At 39.9% G+C, this 20,944-nt stretch overlaps 1 protein-coding gene across 1 annotated transcript in view; it reads left to right on the top strand.

The window, feature by feature from the left end:
- The window catches only part of LOC131592968 (inositol 1,4,5-trisphosphate receptor type 2-like), a 241,875-nt gene that overhangs the window by 150,860 nt on the left and 70,071 nt on the right, over positions 1-20,944 (top strand). The window contains exons 38-43 of the mRNA XM_058864988.1: positions 13,255-13,363; positions 14,929-15,116; positions 16,189-16,372; positions 16,966-17,222; positions 18,114-18,314; positions 20,256-20,366. Of these exons, the coding sequence (XP_058720971.1) occupies positions 13,255-13,363; positions 14,929-15,116; positions 16,189-16,372; positions 16,966-17,222; positions 18,114-18,314; positions 20,256-20,366 (1,050 nt within the window). The remainder of the gene's footprint in view (positions 1-13,254; positions 13,364-14,928; positions 15,117-16,188; positions 16,373-16,965; positions 17,223-18,113; positions 18,315-20,255; positions 20,367-20,944) is intronic.

A 20,944-nucleotide genomic window follows, 5' to 3' on the forward strand; every position in this document is an offset into this window, starting at 1 on the left:
AGAGAAGGACATTGGATGTGTAGGTGGAGGCATTGGGTGACACTCAGTCCTTTGCATTCAAAAAGCCATTTCACCATCAAGTGGACCTACAGGGAGACAGAAAGGCACTAATATGTGTAGGAAACCAATTTATGTAACAAAGCCTTTGCAAAGAGGTAATTAATTAAAGGAACTAAATAATGGTGATGTTCTGGTCAGTGTTATTTAGGGCTAAATGAGGGATCTGGTGTTCATAGGCTGTCATCAGAACTGAGACAGCTGTTGCTATGGCTGTCTCTGCCATGCAGAGACATTCTTCAGCGCCTTAGAGGACAAGGTACTTTGGACTTATTTGAGTCTTGTGTGGGAGTGAAAAGGAGAATTTGGAGTCACCTGGCTGAGCAAGTGAGTGTGTGTCCCCAGGTCAACACCAGCAGAATGTCTCACTGGGGAAGGGAGCCTGGAGCTTCTCTCTAAGAAGCTGCCTTTGTTCAAAAACTGAAGTGTTTCTACCATTGGTTTGGTTTGGTTTTATTTTGTTTTGTTTTGTATGAAACAATAGTATTTTGCTAAGAGTATTTATCAGATAGATGAAATGCAGACCTTTTTCATGTTTGGATTTTGGTAATGTGTTTTCTTGCTATGGCAGTTCTGTGTTAGGCCTGTTGGAGTTAGGGTTCCAGCTGATATTTTGGGTCACTGTAGTGTTCTGCATGTCTCCTCATCAGAGATTTCATAAAAAACATTTTCCTCTTGAATCTACGTTGGGTTGCACTGTTTTTTGGATCCAATAAAAATAGACTTGGTACACTCAATGTTCTCTTTTAAACACATGTGGATTGCTAAAGAGGGTCAGACCAGAGGGTTGTTTCTCACTGTGTGGCCATCACCAGATGCTTCAGAAGGTCTAAGAACCCCCACTGCAGGCAGACTTCAAGTTTTCTATTCTTCCTGAAGTCTTGGGATAATCCTCAACAGTAAGATCATAAATCTGTGGGCCCTAAAGCAAGAGATTTTGTCTTCTTTCCCATAGTCATTTTTTTTAACATTTGCTATTGTAACTAGCTTTACTTGTTGTCTATAGAAATGCCCAAAACTTTTTCTGAGTCTTGCTGAATTTTTGGCCTTGGTGACTTCCCATGGCCATCTAATTATGTGTGGGCTAACAGTTACTTCTTTATCACTTTTTCATTGATCCTCTTTACATTCCATTGGGGGACACTTTTTGTGGGTGGGAGAAGAGACAGGAATTCCCAACCTCCCTGTCTCCACCCCATTAAGGCTTTGCTGTGCTTTTGCCGTATCTTTCCTGAGGTGAGCGATCTCAATCTGTAATACCAGAGTTTTCCATACCTTTGTGTGCTCTCAGCACTTCTATGAGTCTTCTAGGAAATGGCAACCTGTGGAAAACACAGGACTTGGATGAAACTGTGTCACTGATCCAACTTAGAGCACTAATTTTGTCTATGCAATTTCCTACTCTACTCTATGTTTTCTCAAGGTTTTTTGCTGCGTTCATAACAGATGATTTTAGCAATAATCAGAACAGCCTAAACAGTCAGTTCGGTAGCCCGTAAAACTGTTGGTGGGTTTTGTTTTGTGTTCATTAAAAGCACTGACTTGGTGCCATGCCTGTGCAGTTTATTTCCCAATTACTGGAACTGTAAAATTCTTCTTGGTTTTCATAATGCTGTTGAGCCCTGATGTTGGGATGTTGCATGGCATTTATCAGAGAGATGTCAGGAGTGGGGATATTTGAAACACAGGAGAAAAAAATTGCTGTTACAGGACCTCCAGAGCAGGTTTCCTGTCGGCTCCCAGTCAATCTGTGCTGTACTTAACACCTCTAAAGTCTAAGACATTGTATTTCCATAGCTACATGCTGTGCATGTAGGAACATTCCAGTGATAATATATTTCTCCTTGGAAGCAATAGACACTGAGGCATTATAATGGCAAGAGCTTCATAATAAATGTATGCTAAGATCTGGTATGATGAAATAGCTAATGCACATGTGCTGCAGTCTTATCTGGGAGATAAATAACTTCACAATTTTAGCAAATATTAAATATAAAGAGGCAATTTAATATTATGGGTGAACAGCTTGCATATTAAATTTTATATAAACATGAATCTGTCTTTTAGTAGTGGGAATTTGAAAAGCTGAGACAGGCTAATGGAAATGTGACTTCATCTCCCCCTTGTCTGTACCTTTGAACAGCTGATTTAATTTCAAATAAATTTTGGTCATTGTTTTCAAATAGTTATGGAGTAGCTTCAATGTTTTTTGGGTTTTTTCCGTTGAACATAGAAGATAACTTTTTCCTGATCTTGGGAAATTTAGCATTTAGAAATTGTTGTTGCTCCTGAAATAAGATGACAGCTAAGAAACTATTGAACTCTGGTGTGACAGCTAGTATATCTCTGAAAGTTATTAAAAACAAAATGTTACTCTCTTAATACAACATTTCAGTTTCACGCAGCAACTTTGGCTAATAGAAATTGTTTATGAACCTTCTGCTGCAGTGTTGCACAAAGTCAGAAATATTTCCATGGCAGACTTCAAAGGATGTTATTGGGTTTACGTGTTTGAACTGATGAAATTTTAAACACCAAGAGTGAAAAGCTAATTTTGGCCTCTGATTTAAAAGGGAGGATTGAGAACTGCTTTGGAAACAGAGAGGTTTTTCCTACTGAAACTACTCTTCAAGAATCAGAATGTCTATCTGTTGTTTGGAAGAGAAGCTCTGTCATAAAAAGTTCAGATATGTCAGGAAAGACCAGCTCCATCACCAAGTCACTGCAGGCTTGTGAATCAGTGGGTAAAATCCAGAATAATCCCTGAATGAGCCTGGAGAGGTCCTTACCCTGCTCCCTTATGAATGACATTAATGGGAGGTGAGGTAGCCTGGTCTAGCCCAGGGTCTGAGCCAGGACTTGGTTCCTCATTGCTGGGGAATAAACCTACCAAAGGCCTTTCTTCCAGCCTCCTCAGGAACTCAGCACCAGGGGTATCGTAGAGCCCAGCTCTTGTCTGTGGCAGCACAGCCTTTGCCAGGGCAGGAGCAAGAGCTCAGATCATGGATGACGTTGTTTTAGTCACAAGATGATCCATTTCTCATACTTGATCAAGGGGTCCTTTCTTTCTGATGTGGCTTTACCTCCTAATCCTGTACTGCCATTATTTCTTAGCTACTTGGGAATGGATTTTCTGTTTGAGGAAGAGGAGATGTGGCTCCTTGTGGTGACAGCCAAGTGTCAGCAGCTCTGTCCTTGTTGAGAGTCAGCAGCAAGGATCTGACAAAAATCAACAAATCTACCAGAGGAGGTTGCTTAATATTTATTTGATATTTGCTGCTTCTGGCAATCAAAGACATTAGTCAGGCTCCTAGAAATGATGAAACTACTTTGATTTGGTTTCCTAACAATCAAAACCCCAGCCACATATTTGAGGAGTCTTTTCTTTTTTCTTTTTTCTTTTTTTTTCTGGCCCTCTGGCTCTGGCCACACAGGTTTCACACTTCCAAGTGCTATTCCCAGGACTGGGAGCAGTAGAAATTAGTGTGATGGTGGAGTGGTTGGTTTTGTTCTGGACTTTTTTTTAATGTAAAATTAAATTCTCATACAAGCACAAAACTTTAGGTGCTGAACTTCAGGTGCCACCTATCATCCTGATATCACCCTGAAAAGGATTATACAGTTGGGAGAGCTGACATGAATAGAAAATTCCTGATACTGGGAATTTATTCAAGCTGATACTTCTATTTTATTTTTTTTAACTGGGGAACATGAATTATAAATATTTTCAAATTATCGCTGTCAAAATGGATAGCTAATAAAGCGCTAGACTCATAGTGTTGTCTAACTTTGCTCTACTTTTCTGTTTGTCTGAAATGCCACCTAATTTCGTAGACGTAGTGAATCCAGTGCAGGAGCTGGCTTTGTTCCAGGTGGGAATTTTTCTCTGCTTAGAAAAGGAGGGGGATGCTTTGTTTTCCCTGCCACGCTGTGCAGCACAGAGCAAAGGGACAATCTGCACATCACTGCAGTCACCACTTAGGACATCTCCTACTGTATCCTGACCACACCCAGATTGTTTTTTGGAGCTTATTTGTGCTGGTTTTCCAGCAAAGTGGATGCTAAGACAATGTTTCCACACACCATTGATAACACTTTAAATATTTCTGCTGCTCTGAACTGCTGCAAGGTTGGTTCCCTTCCACTGTTCCTGTTGTGCTGCACTGATGGAAGCTGCTGGAATATGTTTTGACCAGCTGTTTTCCTCTGCACTAGCCACAAGTATGTTTGGAGACTGACACAAACACATATACACACCTGGTTTTTTCCCCTTAATTCCTGAAATCCAAGAAATCAGCAACAATTTGGTTCCCATCTAAGAATGCAGGGGGCGTTTCTCAGAAGTGCCAGGTGTGTTGATCATTTTGTCAGGCTGGCTGTCAGGGCACTCTGGATACAGGGTTGCTGATCAGTGTCCAAAGCGCATCTTTAAATCATGGAAAGACAGAATCTGGCTGTTCCATGTGTTGAATACAGTGGTGTTCAGGCAGAGGTGAGTGGCACTGGAGGAAAAAATGGTCAGTTTTGACTTGGTCTTGGGATTGTTTTGAGACAATTCATATGCCCCTTGAATATTTTGCAAGAATGCTGAAAATTAGTTTCTTCTCATATCGTATCTTCTCACAGACATATAGAGCGCTTCTAACAGAATAATTCATATTAACTGTGAACATTTCTGTTGGTTGGAGAAAGTGACACAGGACACGGTTTAATGGCATGTACTCAGTAAAACTAGAAACCATTAAGAAATAATGAGAAGGACTCATTTAGTATTCTATTAGTACTAACCACAATTCATGTCAAATCCAAAGAAAAATTTTCAGAAGTCTATAACCTGGATTGCAAAATAAGTCTGATAACCTGGTTTAGGAAGTGCATAGGTTCTTTCAAAGGTAAGCAGTGACATAGGTACAAATTCTGAATTTCTGAAGTGTCATCATCAGTCTTCAGGGTGACCTCATTGTGGCCTTCCAGTGCCTGAAGGGAACCCACAGGAAAGGTGGAGAGAGACTCTTGACAAGGGCCTGGAGTGACAGGACAAGGGGCAATGGCTTCACACTGACAGAGAGCAGGTTTAGATGGGATATTTGGAATAAATTGTTCCCTGTGAGGGTGGTGAGGCCCTGGCACAGGTTGCCCAGAGAAGCTGTGGCTGTCCCATCCCTGGCAGTGTCCAAAGCCAGGTTAGATGGGGCTCCGAGCAACTTGGAATAGTGGAAGGGGGTTGGAACTGGGTGACCTCTAAGGTCCCTTCCAGCCCAAACCAGGCTATCATTCTATGATTTTGTGATCTTTACTAGTAGACAAGGAAGAAGTCAAGAAATCAGTGGAACTGGTGGCAGGTAAAAATGACTAGAAAACTGAAATGCAGAAGTGTCTCTTGAAACAATTTGAAAGTCCTGAGCCAACAGGTGAAGATTCTTGTTTATCTGATCCAAACCAGGGCAGGCACTGCATCTGCAGATCATCCCTTAGCTAGTAAATCAAGTATTTGTAATGCTCTGGCTTTGAAGTTCAACATAATAGCAACATGGCAAAAGAGAATAATGTAATGAAATTGGTGTTTTGCCACTTCTATTATTCTCTGTTGCTACCTGTTGCAAATTGTTTGTGAAACGTCAAAGCACAGTAGGGCTCATAAGTATGCATCTGGAAATTAAGTGTCTGTTTTGGTAAATATTCACATTAGGGCACTTAGGGGTAGTTTTGTTTTGTTTTTTTTCCTTGCAGAGCATGAGGAGTTCCACACAGAAATCCTGTTAAACATAATAGGATTTGTGTGCATAACTCCCTGCACATCACTTTGAAAGTTTACCCCCTGCAGCATAAGAGTTAGATAATTTTAGTCTTTGAAAATTGTGCTTCTCAGATCTGGTCTTTTCCTACAGTCTGTTATTGATGATGTACTCATAAATGCTTTGGAATAATCATGATCAAATCTTATATTGTTTTCTTTCTGTGGTGGAGAACTTGAGTTATTGTGTGTCTCAGTGCTTTGTTTTGTACTGGAGGAAGTCTGAAAGGAAAAATTACAGAGGTGCAAACATGACCCAGTTTGTAAGTGCACAGTTTATATGCACAATTGACAGATATAAACAATAATATTTGCCCACAGCAAAGACTTGTTTTCTCTATATATAAATGCATATATACATATCTAGAGATCTGGTATTTAAACAAAAAATCCCATTCAGCAGCTACTAATACTTTATGGCCCAATAGAAAAATTATATAATTACAAAATCAAACTGTGATTTTCAAAGTGTTTTCTTCTCAGTCTAAGTCTAAATGTCCCAATGCAGAGGTTTTCACCAACCCAAACAATTTTTCTCTCCTGCTGTATTCCTAGTGGAGACACTTTTTAGAGTTACTGCCAAAAAAATCTTTCTCTTAATATGATGCTTTCCTGAGTTTCTTCAGGGTGCAAAATTGGATGGTTATCAGGCAAAACCTGTGGGTTTTTTTGTGGTGTATCCAGTATTCTTTTCCCTATCCATATTGAAAATGGACTGGCAATAGCAATTGTTTTGCAATAGTTTGGCACTTAAGCTTCCAGCTTTCTATGGAACCTGGAACTGCAAAGGAAAGATGAATTAAAAGACTGCTTAAAAAATTAACTCCTTTTTAGAACAACTGTAATTTGGTTTTAAAGAAGGTCGTGCTTGGTTTTTTGTTTTTTTTTTATCTGAACCTGTTAATTCATCTCTGCATCAGTTTCAGTCTCAAGTTTATCAGTTAGTATTTGTAATGCAGGCAATTTATATTGAGACAAGTGGGATTCCTCCCAGTTTTGTGTAGGATTGAACAATGGCACATTTTAAATGTGGGGTGTCTCTGCCTAATGAGAGACAGCTGAGAGGTGTGGGTGGCCAGCTCTGCTCTCCTAAGAGAACTGTGTCATGAAGTCTGGTGCATATTTTGGGTTGTTTTCTTCTTTTTAGACTTGGATTAAATGCTTTTGCCTGGCAAAGTGTGTGTCTGCTCCTTCTCTTACTTAAGTTGCTGGCAAATCTTCCATTGATTTTAGTGGAAGCAGAACTGGACACCAGCTGGACCCAACTTCATATTTGAAAGTGCTTTTTTTCCCCTGGGGTAAATAAACTCCCCAGCGTGCAAATAACTGTGCTGTTGGTTGTCATATTTTATTGGTGAAAATATATCACTTTCAACTATCAGTTGGCTATGAAAACATCTTGTTGCAAAAAGATCAAAACCAAGAAAAAGCTCACTCTGTGTAAAAACAAACAAACAACTCCCCAAAACAAACAACTTCCCCCAATTTGTGAGCCCCCTGGAAGTTGCTGGCATCATGAAAACAGAAATTTTCCACTTTGTGGACATAATAGGAGTCAAGACTTCGGGGCTCTCTTCCAAGCCTGTGCTTGTGCAACACCATGCGTGTGGTAGCCATGGCCTCAGCCGATCCCTTTTGGAGATGGGGAGATTTCTGTGTCATCTTGCATTTCAAGAGCAGGTTGAATCATAATTTAAAAGGTTATAAAACCACACATGGTATCTTCACAGAAGCCACTTGCACAAAACTCCTTCTCCCACCATGTTTTGTCTCCAAGAGAAATAAGGGAACAAAATAGGTGAAAAACAACAACAACAACAACAAAAGCAACAACCAAAAAAATCATCCTGAAGCAGGCACTCAGACCAAGTAGAATAGAAGTTTCATTTATAAATAATGACAAGAAACTTGTAGAAGAAGGTGTCTTTTAAACAGCCTTCATAGAAAACCAGGCTTCTAACCTCATCTATATTTACTACTGGAAAAGGTGGTATGATGTCTTCATAGATTATATGAGATGACATATTTTTGTCACCCAGCTTGTTCTCATAATGTAGACCACACGATCTTCAAATAGTTTCTCTCTGAGAAGCCACCTAGTCATGGTTTAGTAACTGCCAGCAGTACAGACTATCACACCTCTTCTTAAGCTGTTCCAATAGCTAAATGCCACTACTGTTATATAAAATAAAAATAAGATTCATAACCCTCAAACTTAATAACCCAGCTGCCTCTACCTCTTTTCTAGCTGAATTTCTCCATTTTCAGCGTCTCACCAGTATGTCTTGCACCTTTTATCTTTAGACTGAAGTCATCCATTATATCAGATTTCTTATGTAGATAGTCAGAAACAGAGTTCCTGCTTAGACTGATAAACCCAGTAGATTGAAAGCCTTGAATTTCTGATGAAAAGGCTTGTTTTATTCTCTAATCACTCTCATGGAGCTTCTCCAAACCTGATCCAATTTGTCAGCGTTCTTCTTGAACTATGGACACCAACTTGTGATGTGGTATTGCTACAGTAATGTGCTGCTGCATGTGAATAAGTGAGAGAGTCGCACAAATCCCACATAACAGCTCTTGTTACCCTTTGCAGAACTGTGGGATTTGGGGAGTTGTCATTGTACTGATTTTTCTCCTAGCCTTTCATTCTTCCCCAAAGCCATGACCTCCTAGAACAGAATCCTCCAATTTTTTTTGTGTATTCTGTATTTTATTGTTATTAAGACATACAGAGGTTTGGGCATAATGACACTCATATTGTTTACTTCTAGTCAGTTCAATAAATGATGCCTAAATTGTTAGTGGTGACTTGACCTTATCCCTTCTTTTTTTGTGTGTCCTTTCCAAACACAATTAATAATTATTTTCTGTATTATTTCATTTTATTAAGAAAAGCCCCAGATGAGGCAGACAATACATACTTCATGAGTTTGCCCGTTAGAAGCCTACATTTGTTTATGATTTCTTGCTTTAAATTGCACATTGAATTCTGTCAGTCACTGAGTTGTTAAGCCATTTGATAACTAACCTTCTGGGCTTACTTAATAAAAATTTTGCCTTTCAGGATTGTGTCACACTGCACAGTTTATCAAACTTTACCAGAATGATATTTTTGTTATTAGTGAAAGCAGAAGATAATCTTCAGAAGTTTCAGAAGGTCTGTTTTGGCAAACCTGTATTGAGGCAATTGTTACAGCATGATGACAATATTAAAACTGTCATCAGTATATAGTAGCTTCCTTTAATTTTGTGTTAATGGAATGCAAAACCAGCCATTCCTTTGCCTCTCACAGAACTGATATCAAACTTATGGGAGAGGGCTGGATATCATTAAAAAGTATAAGAAGTACTCCTTGCTGCTTTTGGAAATGTATTGCATGTCTCACAGTTCTCTGAGATTTTGTGTCTCTTCCAAACTTTCTGTATTGGTAGATCAGAGATTCCCAACAGCTCCTCTTTCATACTTGGCTGCAAGTCATTCAAATATGAACATTCAATAAGCCTAATAATTTCATGCCTCTTCCTGGATTAATGCTGAAATATGCTCACAACATCATCCACTGTATCACAGAAATAGTGGTTGTATATAGCTGCCTTTTCTGTGTAATCACTGATAATCTGAGTATTTCCACTTCATTAATTTAATACAAGGGTGAAAATCAGAAGAGATCACCAGACCCTCTAGTTCAGCCTCCAGAACATCATATGTATAATTCCAATTCCTTAAGAAGTGTGAAGAGTAATATAAGGCAGGACAGATAAGTTTTGGTGGTGTAATAGGGAGAGTTGGTGCTGATGCAGGTATGTTAAGCCTTAGGTACCTCTCTCAGCCATTGCTTCCTGGCCCATCCTCATGTGGAACCAGCCTTTTGCAGGCTCAGAGAGGGCAAGTGAATAAACCATTGTATTAAGGCATTTAAATCAAGTTTAAAGGCCAACGAGTATAATGAAATACGGACTGAGAAAATGGAATTTGTTTGTGTCTACATGTTCCTACTGGAATAATTATTCCCTATTGGAAACTTTTGCCTGTCAATCCCCAGCTATTTAAAACTGCAACAACAATATCCAGTTGTTGCTTTCCTGTGTCCTCAGTCTTTATCCTAGCTTTTGTTAGGGACAATGCAGTGGTATTCATCAGCAACAATAAGACTGTTATGTTTCATTGTGTTTTTTCCAAAGCTATACAATGTTCTAGCCATTATGGAAGGGTTGCAGTCAGCTGAGTGATGTTTACATGTCACTTCCATACCCTAATAAGAGGTATAAAAGAAAGTGTATTGTAGCCAGCAGGGGAGAGATTCAGCTTGGAAGGCTGGGACTTCTGCCTCATACAGAAACACAGTCAGGCTAGACAGCACTGCACTGCCTAGTGTGCTTTTATTTTAGGCTTCTCCTTTAGTGGCACGAGTGTCAGTAGTACCTGTAGCAGACTGCTTATTCATGCTGCTGCTGCTGCTGTGATCGTTTGCTTTTGGGCAGCATTAATTCTGTGGCTGTGCTAAGTTAGGAATCCATTTCCAAGGACATCAATGGCGTGGCTGTCTGGCTTGTCCTGGCAGCAGCCGGTCTCATGCGTGTGATGGGGTTGTTCTTGACTCTGTTTGCTGGCATTCCCATGAAAGCATTCCCACACACCTACGCCAGCGGGATCAGCACTTTTTCTGGAAGCGGGGTCTTTCCAGCTTTTTCTAGGATGGTGCCTCACAGTCACATGCTGGAGGTGACCAGCATTTCTGATACATTCCTCAGGCATTTCTCTGTGCGTTTCTCAGCCCTGGTTCTTGTGGCTGGGCTTTTCTCTTTGTAGTGGCAGCTCATTTCACAAGACTCATGGAAGTCATATGGCTGCCTGAGGTCATCACAGAGAAGAAGATCCCGAGTTTGCAAATCTGTGGGTTGAGCCTGGGGGTGCATTTCTGACACAGCTGTCAGGCAAAGCAGAGGTTCCACCACATTTCTGCCTTTCAAACATGGTATCCTTGACTCTTGACACTTTGGCTTCTGGGAACTACAGCTATTGTCTGTATTCATGGGAGGTTGAGAGAGAGCAGGAATCCTAATAATTAAGATTTCTTGGAAGAAGAAATGAAATCTGTTCCTTAGTTTGGATATGGGTGGAGCAGGATTCCCCTTTCTGTAGCCAGCTGGAGAAACATCTTCATATCCCCCAGTGTCTTTGACAGTAACAAGGCAGGAGGAAAATCTGAGATGTGTTGGTAGTACTTGCTTCCAGGTAATCAGACCCCAGTGCTAAATCACTCAGTTTATTAGTCAAAAGCTATTTTATGGTTTTAAACATTCTACTTGATAAAATAAGGGCTGTTTTGATAGAACAATAGAGCTTGTGACCCCAGGTAGTATTCTTAACTATATATAGATGGCTTTTGGTGTTTCTTCCCGTGACTGCACTGTGACTGTTTATATAATTTACCATTAGTCATCAACAGACTGCATAGATTGCTGGTTGAGGAGCTTGACTCAAACTGAGTGGTTAGTCAAGTGCTATGGCAAATGCCAGCCTTTCTGAGGAAAAGATCATGTCTCAAGGCAGTGCCCATTCTGGACTGGGTCCTAGTTGGGAGTCATGAAGGGTTTCTGCTCTGTGATCCCATTTGTGCAACAGTTTTATAATTCTATGATATATATGCCTGAGAGCTTGAAAAGGCACTTTAGCCTTCTTCTCAGCCCATGTTTATCTGTTCTGGTGGGAACTCTTTTCACATCAATAATATGTTTTTCTTCTTCAGGAGATGAGGAAAATGAGGTTCACTTTGCCATGAGACACTGGATTTTGGTCTCAGCCCTGTTGAGCTGGAGGAGCTGGTGCTCTTACCCACCTTAAAATTGCTTATGAGCTTGGGTACTGTACATTGTCCATTACTGTACCACTCCAGGTTAAACCCCATCACAACCAGGCTGGGAAGGAATCTGTCTCTGTGTGAATTCCTCAGAGACTTCTGGTTCCTTGCCTTCCTCTGTAGTGTAGAGTGCACTGGATTAACCTCACCTGGAAAACCCACCCACTAAATTCCTTGTAGGTGACGCTTCTTATTCTTCTTGTAACTATTGTATTTATAACTTTTGATATTTTACTGTAGGCTTTGTACTTTCCTTGGCTGTTTGAGGGGATTCTGTGCAGACTATTATCAAATGAAAACATCAAAATGAGAGAACTAGGAAAGAATGGCTGGTTGGTGCTCTCAGGCAGCACACAAAGTCCTGCATTTTGGCACTTTCTTCAGGTGGACAAGGCCATTGTCTTCAAGGCCCATGAAGCAGTGAAGTCTCTTTGTGGTGTGTGGTTGCCACTGGAAATATTGCCAAATTAACAGAGAAGTAGGAGTGTGAGAGTGCCTGAGTCTTGTTTCCCCACTGCCTGCTGTCTTTGGAGGTTTTGGAGAGATGTTTTGATTGAAAACTTGACTGCTGCACTAATGTGCAGGCACTGGCAAGCTGCTGAATGCTGAGAATGCTTCTAGTGCACAAACCTTTTAGAATTTTTTCCATTAAAACCAGCAGTTTAGTAAAAGTAGGGGAAAAAAATGTTAATTTTACTGCCAAGCTCTTGAAGTGACCAATTTCCTCCTTCTGTCTTGAGCATTAGAGACCTTACTTATTCCTGTTTATGAAATCTGAGGTTACACATGCACCTATAGTTGTTGTGTCACCTTCTGCCTCTGTAGAGCTGAGTGTTGACTGCAGGTGTTCTGTGGAGACTGAAGGCAAAATAAAAATGCCAAGTAATTGGTACTCCTGACTCTCAATCCAGCATGTCTTGTGTTGCAGAACATAAGTAAAATGAAAGGGAAGATCTTCAGAGAGCTGCATGCAAATTTTGACTGGTTGTGGTTTTGGAAGTCAAGGAACAAGGCGATACAGAGAATGCTTTTTAAGCTGTTCTATCAAATGTCATATCTCTGTTTTAATATTTTATGTGATGTGGCTTCTTTCAGATGATCAGCTGGATTATCTTAGATCAGAGAAAAGGGAGTGGTACTACTCAGCTGCAGAAAATAGGAAGAAAGTGCTGCCATGGCAGGGTAGGGCACAGACACACTGACTGCAGAGCACTGGCTATTTGTGGAGCTTGTTTCAATGTACACATCTCACAAATAGCCAGTCAGAATTACTGAAGTGGAGGTGTTTTATGTATAATCAATATGTTTAAAACAAACTTCAAAAAAAGTTTATACAACACTATTTTAGAATTTTTCCCCTGGTATTTGTTAGATAAGACCGGTAGATATTTGTTTTCTGGACAACTTTCCTATTTGTTTGCTTACTAATTATAATGGAAAGACCTACTAAATTATGTATCTGTGTTAAACAGCTTGCTTTTCAAACAACAAAGGAAATTGTCCACAACTCTCATTTCTTCTTTTATCTTTCTCTTAAAGGGCAACACTTTGAGGAAAATCCTCCTGTATCGGTACTTTAAAGGGGAGTATGGAAGTGGTATGAATGGGCCCCTGTCTGCCAGCTACAGCAAAACTGCACAAGTGGGAGGTAAATCAACATACATCATTTCAAGAGAGCAAAATTAGCAGCACCATTTTTTTGTAATAGGCACATTGGACATGCTCCAGGCATTCAGTTGGTAAATAAATCAAACATGTTCTGTAAGCACTTAGAAGAGAGGTAGTATCAGACTCTTCTATTTTTAAGTTGCACACACTTCTCTCAGATTGTGCATTTGGAGGTACCAAAGTAGGTACCAGTAAATCCCCATCCAGAAATTCTGCAAAGCAGAAAACTTTTGAAGAGACATGATGTTGTTTCTGGAAACTAAAGAATGTTTTGACATTCCAGATCCTTTATTGGTATATGAAAAAGGTAAGATCTAAGGAAAAGCTTCTCACAAAAATACTGGTTAGACAACGGAACACATTTTCCTGAGAGGTTGTAGAATGTTTCAGTTCTTGTTACAACTTTACTGGACAACACTCTGATGAATTTGTCCTATCTTCCTGTGAGCAAGAAGTTTCAGTATCAGATTTCAGATCTCTGTAGGTCCATTATAACCTAAGGTTTTGTATTATTCTGCTGTAGAAGCCACAGGAAGTTACTGCGGGCTGGTTTCTAGGAAAACCCATAATAATGGATATCATAGGAAATGAGCCTGGAGCTAGGTATAGAGCCAGGTCAGAACTGCATTTCCAGTGCACACTGAAGGCATGCCCAGATTTGTCACCTTTTGCAGATATTACTGAGCTGTTCCTCTCTAAATATTTCAATGTAGACACTGAAAATCTTTGCAGTCTTAACACCCTATATGCCAATTTCACTCTCTAACAAACAAGAGACTGGAATTTTACTATTTTTTTAGTTCTCTCTAAAAAGTGTGTGTGTGTGGCTTCATCACAAAGTCTGAAGCATTTTAATCAGTTTAATCAAAGTAGTACTTGCTGATTAAAGCAATACTGTATTTTTACTAATGAAGTAGACACAGTTACATCTTTAGAGAAGTAAGTATAGCAGGAAAGATGATCATCTGTGATAATAAAAGGTGGTTGATTTAATGAGCTAATACAATTTAGCAAAATTTCTTCAACCCACACCTTTAATTTGGACTAACTCAAGTCTGTGTTCTTAAAGAAGACATCATCATGATGATGGTGTTGATGATGATAATGATCTAGGAGCTGGCAAAAGCATTTGGCTGGAAAGTCAGACCCATAACCAGGGTGGATTTACCAGAAGACAATTTTAATGTAGAATACACCTGAGACTGAAGAGCAGATTTAAAAAGGGTCTCAGAGCACTGACCCTAGTCACAGTTTAGTGTACGTTTCAGTGGAATTAAAAAAGGGTTCCGTGAACAAATCCATGTCCTTTCCAACTTATTTATTGTCTGAATATCATGACAGAACAATGACTTGGGGATTTGTTTTATTTCTTATTCTTAGAGTGCAACATTGCAGTTTCTTACAAATATCTTGTTTTTATCAAAGGGAATTTTGCCTGACAGAATTATGTTGCTATTGTGTGCTTTATCACTACTAATAGGTTCATTTTCATATATGTGTGTGAAGAAAACATGAATGGTATTTGTGTATTTGTCTGATTTGCAGGTGGATTTTCGGGACAAGATGCAGATAAGTCTGGGGTGACCATGTTTGATATCCAGTGCCTCCTGGACAAAGAAGGTGCCTCAGAGCTGGTCATAGATGTGATAGTGAACACCAGAAATGACAGGATTTTCTCAGAAGGCATTCTGCTCGGTATTGCACTGCTCGAAGGTGGAAATACGCAAACACAGGTACTTATTTCATCTGCTTATTCACATATTGATTCTCAGATGCATGTGGTCTGGAGACAAGTAAAGAGAAACCTTTTGGCGTGAGTTCTGTGAAAAGTTTGTCACTAGAATATGTACCACTCTAATGCAAATGTAAATATTCCCTATTACTATGCATTAGCTCTTCAGCAGAAGAAAATGTTTTTCAGCTGTCCCTCCCTGTGTAGCACCATGCTGCTTTTAATCTGGTCATTGCCATGTGAGCATTATCCCCAGTTATTTTATGTCACTCTTTGTAAAATTAAAAATGATAATACTTCTAAGTTTAACGAATTATTTTCTGGAAACTTTCACAGACATTTATCAAAATCTCCAAAGAGAAAAAAACCTGCTCATTTGAGAAGACCAGTATCCCAGCTGATAGAAAATATCTGCTTTAAACTATGCATTTCTATGGGTTTTTTTAAATTATATCCCTCTCACCCAGATTTAGCCAAATCAGACAACTGAGGGAAGACAGATAATTGATATGATATGGGAAGGCTAGGAGAATTTGGATTGTTTGTAAACTGTTGCAAATGGTCCTCAGACTGCTTGACAGTTATATTTAGGGACTGGGATTTATAATCTAAAATAATATTTAATAATAAATTCTGTCTGTAGCACAAAAAAATTAATATAATCCAAGGTATAATATTACATATTAGATGTTCCATGCTTTCTCTTGTTGTTACATAATAAGTTACTTTTCACTGTTATTTGTAGATGGAATATCATGACTAGTAAGCCTGGAGAAATGGAGAGTGTCACAAAGTAATTTAACTTCAAGTACAATATTGTGACATTTAAAAGACTGCAAATAGCACTGTTCACTGTTTTACCCAAATTTTAAAACATTATCATCAAGGGTGGCCTTTGTTACCAGCCTTGTATATCACTTCGTGAAAGAACTGGTCAGGCCGTGGCCAACATTTGTTCTGTGTAAGTGAAGTAATTATTCATCATTGGTTTCACAAAAAAAAATAGTGTATTTTTGTATTTCTTCTTCCTTAGAAGATTGATATCTAAAGAATTTACTTTTTTTTTTTTGCAGTATTCGACTTACCAGCAACTAAAGGAGCAGAAAAAGTCAGAAAGGTTCTTTAAAGTGCTGTATGATCGCATGAAAGCTGCTCAGCAGGAGATCCGATCCACTGTGACAGTGAACACTATTGATTTGGGGAGCAAAAAGAAAGAGGATGACAGCGACCTCACCATATCTGTTCCCAAAAAGAGAGGTAAGGAGGCACCCCTGGGAAAGAGGGGAGCAGGGCATTATATTGACACTGCATGTGCTGCACCACTGATGTTCTGCTGAGCTGATCAATAAGCTTTAATGTTAATCATTGCCAATTTGCATATTTTGCCTGTTTTTCTCTGAATTACAGTCCATCTCAGGTTGGCTACAAGGAATTAGTTTTAATGAAATCAGTGAAGCTCTGCCAGTTTGCATCAATAAAAGATACTGAGCCGTATTTTTAGAGGAGCAGAAGCAGAGGCTGCTGCTATTGGGGATATTTCACAAGAGCAAGCGCAGGAACTGATTTCCCACCCTGTGGTCTTCCCATTGTTCTCATCATTTATTGTATATGGGAGAGAAATAGTAGGGCTTTTTGTGTTAATGTTCTATTTCACTCTGGTTTGTGGTTTATTTGGAACATGCTATCCCTGCATGAATGTTGCTTTGATATTCTTTGTGAGTTGCCTAGAGGTCTTTGAAAAGTTAGGCACCAACAAAGAAAAAGTTGCATTTGTTATTATTGTTTTCTTATTGTTTAATCAAATGGGGAGAAAGACTTCCAAAAATGAAGGAAAATTATCTTCTTTTCAGTTAAGGATTCAACCCTGCATCTGAAAGAGGGAATGAAAGGACAGTTAACAGAAGCATCTTCTGCAACCTCCAAGGCTTACTCTGTGTACAGAAGAGAAATGGACCCAGAAATAGATCTGATGGGCTCAGGAGCAGATGCTGCAAATGCAGAAGAGAAGTCTGCGGAAGAAGCAATCATGAGCCCTGCCATTGCAATCATGCAGCCAATACTGAGATTTCTTCAGCTGCTGTGTGAGAACCACAACCGAGAGCTCCAGGTAAAGTGTTTTGAGCTGAGCTTTTATAGGGGTGTTATTAGAGGGGCTGCACCTTCAAAAGGGGAGAAAAAGACGCCTGTGCCTGGCCCCTGTTACAGAATAGGGTTGTCTGAGATGTTGGGGTTTTTTTGGTCCAAGGGATAAAATAACTCTTTTCAAGAACCATTTGGGTTCTGTGTTGGAGGAGTGCATGTTTATATCCTCAGAATTGCTTGGGGATCTCAGCACAGCCACATGGAACTCAGAAGGGTCTAAATGTCCCTGTTAGTAAGGTTCCTGTGCACAACTGGTGGATCACTTACCACAGACTTGAAGAGCACAGGAAGTTTCTGGATACTGCCCTTTTCCCAAAGTTTCCTTCCTTACAATTGAAGGCTTTAAGATGCTCTGTGTGTCCCTGCTATCAGTTCTTTTGGTAGAGATTACTGTCCCCATAGCAACCTCTGCAAAATGTATTTTCTGCAAACATACCTCAGTGCTGTGGCCAGGAGCCTCCCTTGCAGCTGTGGAAGGGAGGTTTCAGCTGAGCTCCATAATGTGCCACCAGACCTGCTCAGCTGTGGGGAACAGCTTCCAAGAGAGAGGCTGTAATGGGTGTGTGGGAGCAGGTCTGCAGGACATATAAAAGACATTTAAGGCCAGTGCAGATGTTTGCCAAGTTCATTTTCCTAAGCCCTCCTTGCTCTATGATTTAATCAAATAATAGTTCTCAATTGCTGCATTAAGACCTAATATATTTTCTGTAGTAGTGCAGTGTAGTTCAGTACCTGAGACACAGTGGCCATGTGGAATTGTATACTTCAATGTTCTCATGAAAAAGACTTTGTTTGCCTTGATTCTTCTTCTTTTTTTTTTTTTTTTTTTTTTGTGTTCCTTTCCTTCACCCACCAGAATTTTTTAAGACATCAAAACAATAAAACAAATTACAACCTCGTTTGTGAGACCCTTCAGTTTTTGGACTGCATCTGTGGGAGCACCACAGGTGGGCTGGGCTTATTGGGGCTTTACATCAATGAGAGGAACGTGGCTCTTGTCAACCAGACGCTGGAGAGCTTGACGGAATATTGCCAGGGCCCGTGCCATGAAAACCAGGTAGGGCTCAAGAACTTCTGGATGCAGAAGGCTATACTTGAATGTTGGTGTCAGGGTGCCTATCACAAACCTTTCAGTACTCCTGATAACGTAAATTCACTTGGAGCTGCTATGACTAGACACTCTTCAAGCTTTCCTGAGGCCTGAGTGACCCTTTTAAGTCAGAACTCAAAACAGACTCTTCCTACTTCTTCTTCCTCTGAGGGTTTGCAGTCCTTTTGGAGACAGTTTCATGTTTTATGTTGCTGTATCCATGGCTTAAACCTCACTTTGTGAGATGGTATTTGGAGTCACAGTTTCAGAAGCACATTGCACAGATTTGCGTTCTTCATTTTCACACATTTTGCCCTTGCTGGTGTTTATACACCTTGGTAACATTTACTTTCCTTATTTCACATAACTGCCACAAAGTCTAACTTGCTTTCCTGCCATACCACCTAGCAGCATCTTTAATTATGGTATCAGTAATGAAATGGATAAGACTAAAGACCATGCTTCTAATCTCCTGTGCCTTGCTCACTACAGCCTTTTGAAGTCACACAGCTGTGACTTTTGGTGAAAGTCTCTTTAGTGCCGTGCTGAAGAAGTGTGGAAAGGTAAAGGATGTGATTACATGCTGCCATATTTGATCTGAAGAGAACTGCAGTAAAGTTGTCATAGTGGATGAAACAGCAGAATTTTTGATATGAATTACCAGTGGGAAAATTGTGGCAAGCAAAATTACAGAAGCAATCTGTTCTCTATGCTAGAAATAGCTGAAGAAATACATGCAATATTAATGGTACTTCATTAATGTGCACCAGTGAAATGCAAAGTGCTATTACTGCCATTGCTAGTAATCATCTGCCTTTACTTAATATTTTGAAAACAAACAAAAATCCTTTAGTGGACTTAATTTTGAACAGTCATATTTAATCCACTTATGAATGGGAAAAACAACTGTCAAAAAAGTATCGCTACATGACTGGAGATGAAAAAATATGTTACAAGTTAACGTGCTCTCCAACGAAGTTATGTGAGAAGCACTGGAGGAACACTGATATGGAAGGGAATGATGAATTACACTTTATTACTTAGACCTATCTTCTGGGAAGTCACACAGGATCTGAGTTACAATTGTTTACACCAACTGCAAGTCAAATTCAATATATTTCAGGGACAAATGCTCCATGCTTTCATTTTAATTTTCTCCCCTCTCTCTGTCTTTCTGGAAGACTTTTCCTTTCCTATTGTCCCATAAACCTTCCAGAGGAAAAAGTGCCATAGGCTCTTGTATGACTGACTGTTGTGCACAAGGCCTAGAAGGTCCAGAACTCCAACTGTAAAGGCATTTGGGAAGTATCAGTGGTCACAAATACAGTTTTGAATTCCCTATCCAGAAATACCTGTCTTTGCAGGACATGTCCAGATGCATGGAGAGAACTTTGATTTTCATGAACATTTTGTGCTGTAACAGCAATATTAATGCTGGCTGCTGAGGGCAAATGAAGAATCTGAGCGTGCAAATTTGGTTGTGCCTGCAGTCGAGCTTGTCTTTTATGTCTGAGGCTGGCATGTGCTCAGCTGAATCTGGCAGTGCTCCTGAGGGCTGCTGTCTGCAAGTTGTACTGCTTGGTGCCAAGCCCTGCGGGATTCTCTGGGAGCAGATTTTAGCTTGCACCACCTTTCTTCCAGTTGAGTATTTCATACTGGCGGTGTTTGGGTTAGTTCTGTGCACACAAGTCTCCCCCAGCACTGCATGTGGTGTGTTTTCAGGCTGTTCTGCTTTGGCTGAAAGGTTATCACTGTTCCAAGGTGTTTTAAGTTTTGGGTCCTTTTGGAAATTTGCTGATGTGCATATTCTCTTCCTCCCTCTCGCTGTATTGTCTCCCTCTTTTTCCCTCTCCTCCCCTCCCTTCCTTCTGCCCCTGCCCCATTTCCTTCTCTCCTCTTATTTTGCAGACATGCATAGCCACCCATGAGTCTAATGGGATTGATATTATAATTGCTCTCATCTTGAATGACATAAACCCTCTTGGCAAATACTGCATGGACTTGGTGCTTCAGCTCAAGGTACAGTATATGTAAATTTGTTTATTTGAATTTGGGTAGCAACAGAAGACTTACGTATGTGAGAGCTCTAGGCAGCCTGACATTTACTTAATCTTACCATAGCGCAGTATATTCAGAAGCCTTTGGAAAAAAAAGATTGCAAATGAGTTCATCCCAGCTTCTGAATCCTTATCAGGCCCTCTGCCACAGGCCTTTTGACCCACTGCTGTGTTTCGGACTATGTCCTCAGTTGTTTGTTTTTTTTAAAATCCTACAATCAGGCATGAGACAGCTAGCATGAAAAGTCTGTATTGTGGATATCAAGATTGATAAATAGCCACACTATATAGGCATGCAACAAATCAGGCATTCTCTCTAAATACCGAATTCTTAAAAATTATTTGAGAAGGAAATGCTGTGAAAAAAAATAATACATCAGATGACCTGCAATGTCAAATAAAGTTGAAAATGAGATTCAAGTAAATTGTACTTTATTTCCCTTCTCAGTGTCCTCTGAGGAGAAACACAAAGTGTGGAGTGTGAGGGCAAAGCTTAGAGTGGGAGGGCTTATAATGTAATTTTGTTCTATGTTCTGGGGA

The sequence above is a fragment of the Poecile atricapillus genome, chromosome Z (assembly GCF_030490865.1).
Source record: "Poecile atricapillus isolate bPoeAtr1 chromosome Z, bPoeAtr1.hap1, whole genome shotgun sequence".
Lineage (NCBI taxonomy): Eukaryota > Metazoa > Chordata > Aves > Passeriformes > Paridae > Poecile > Poecile atricapillus.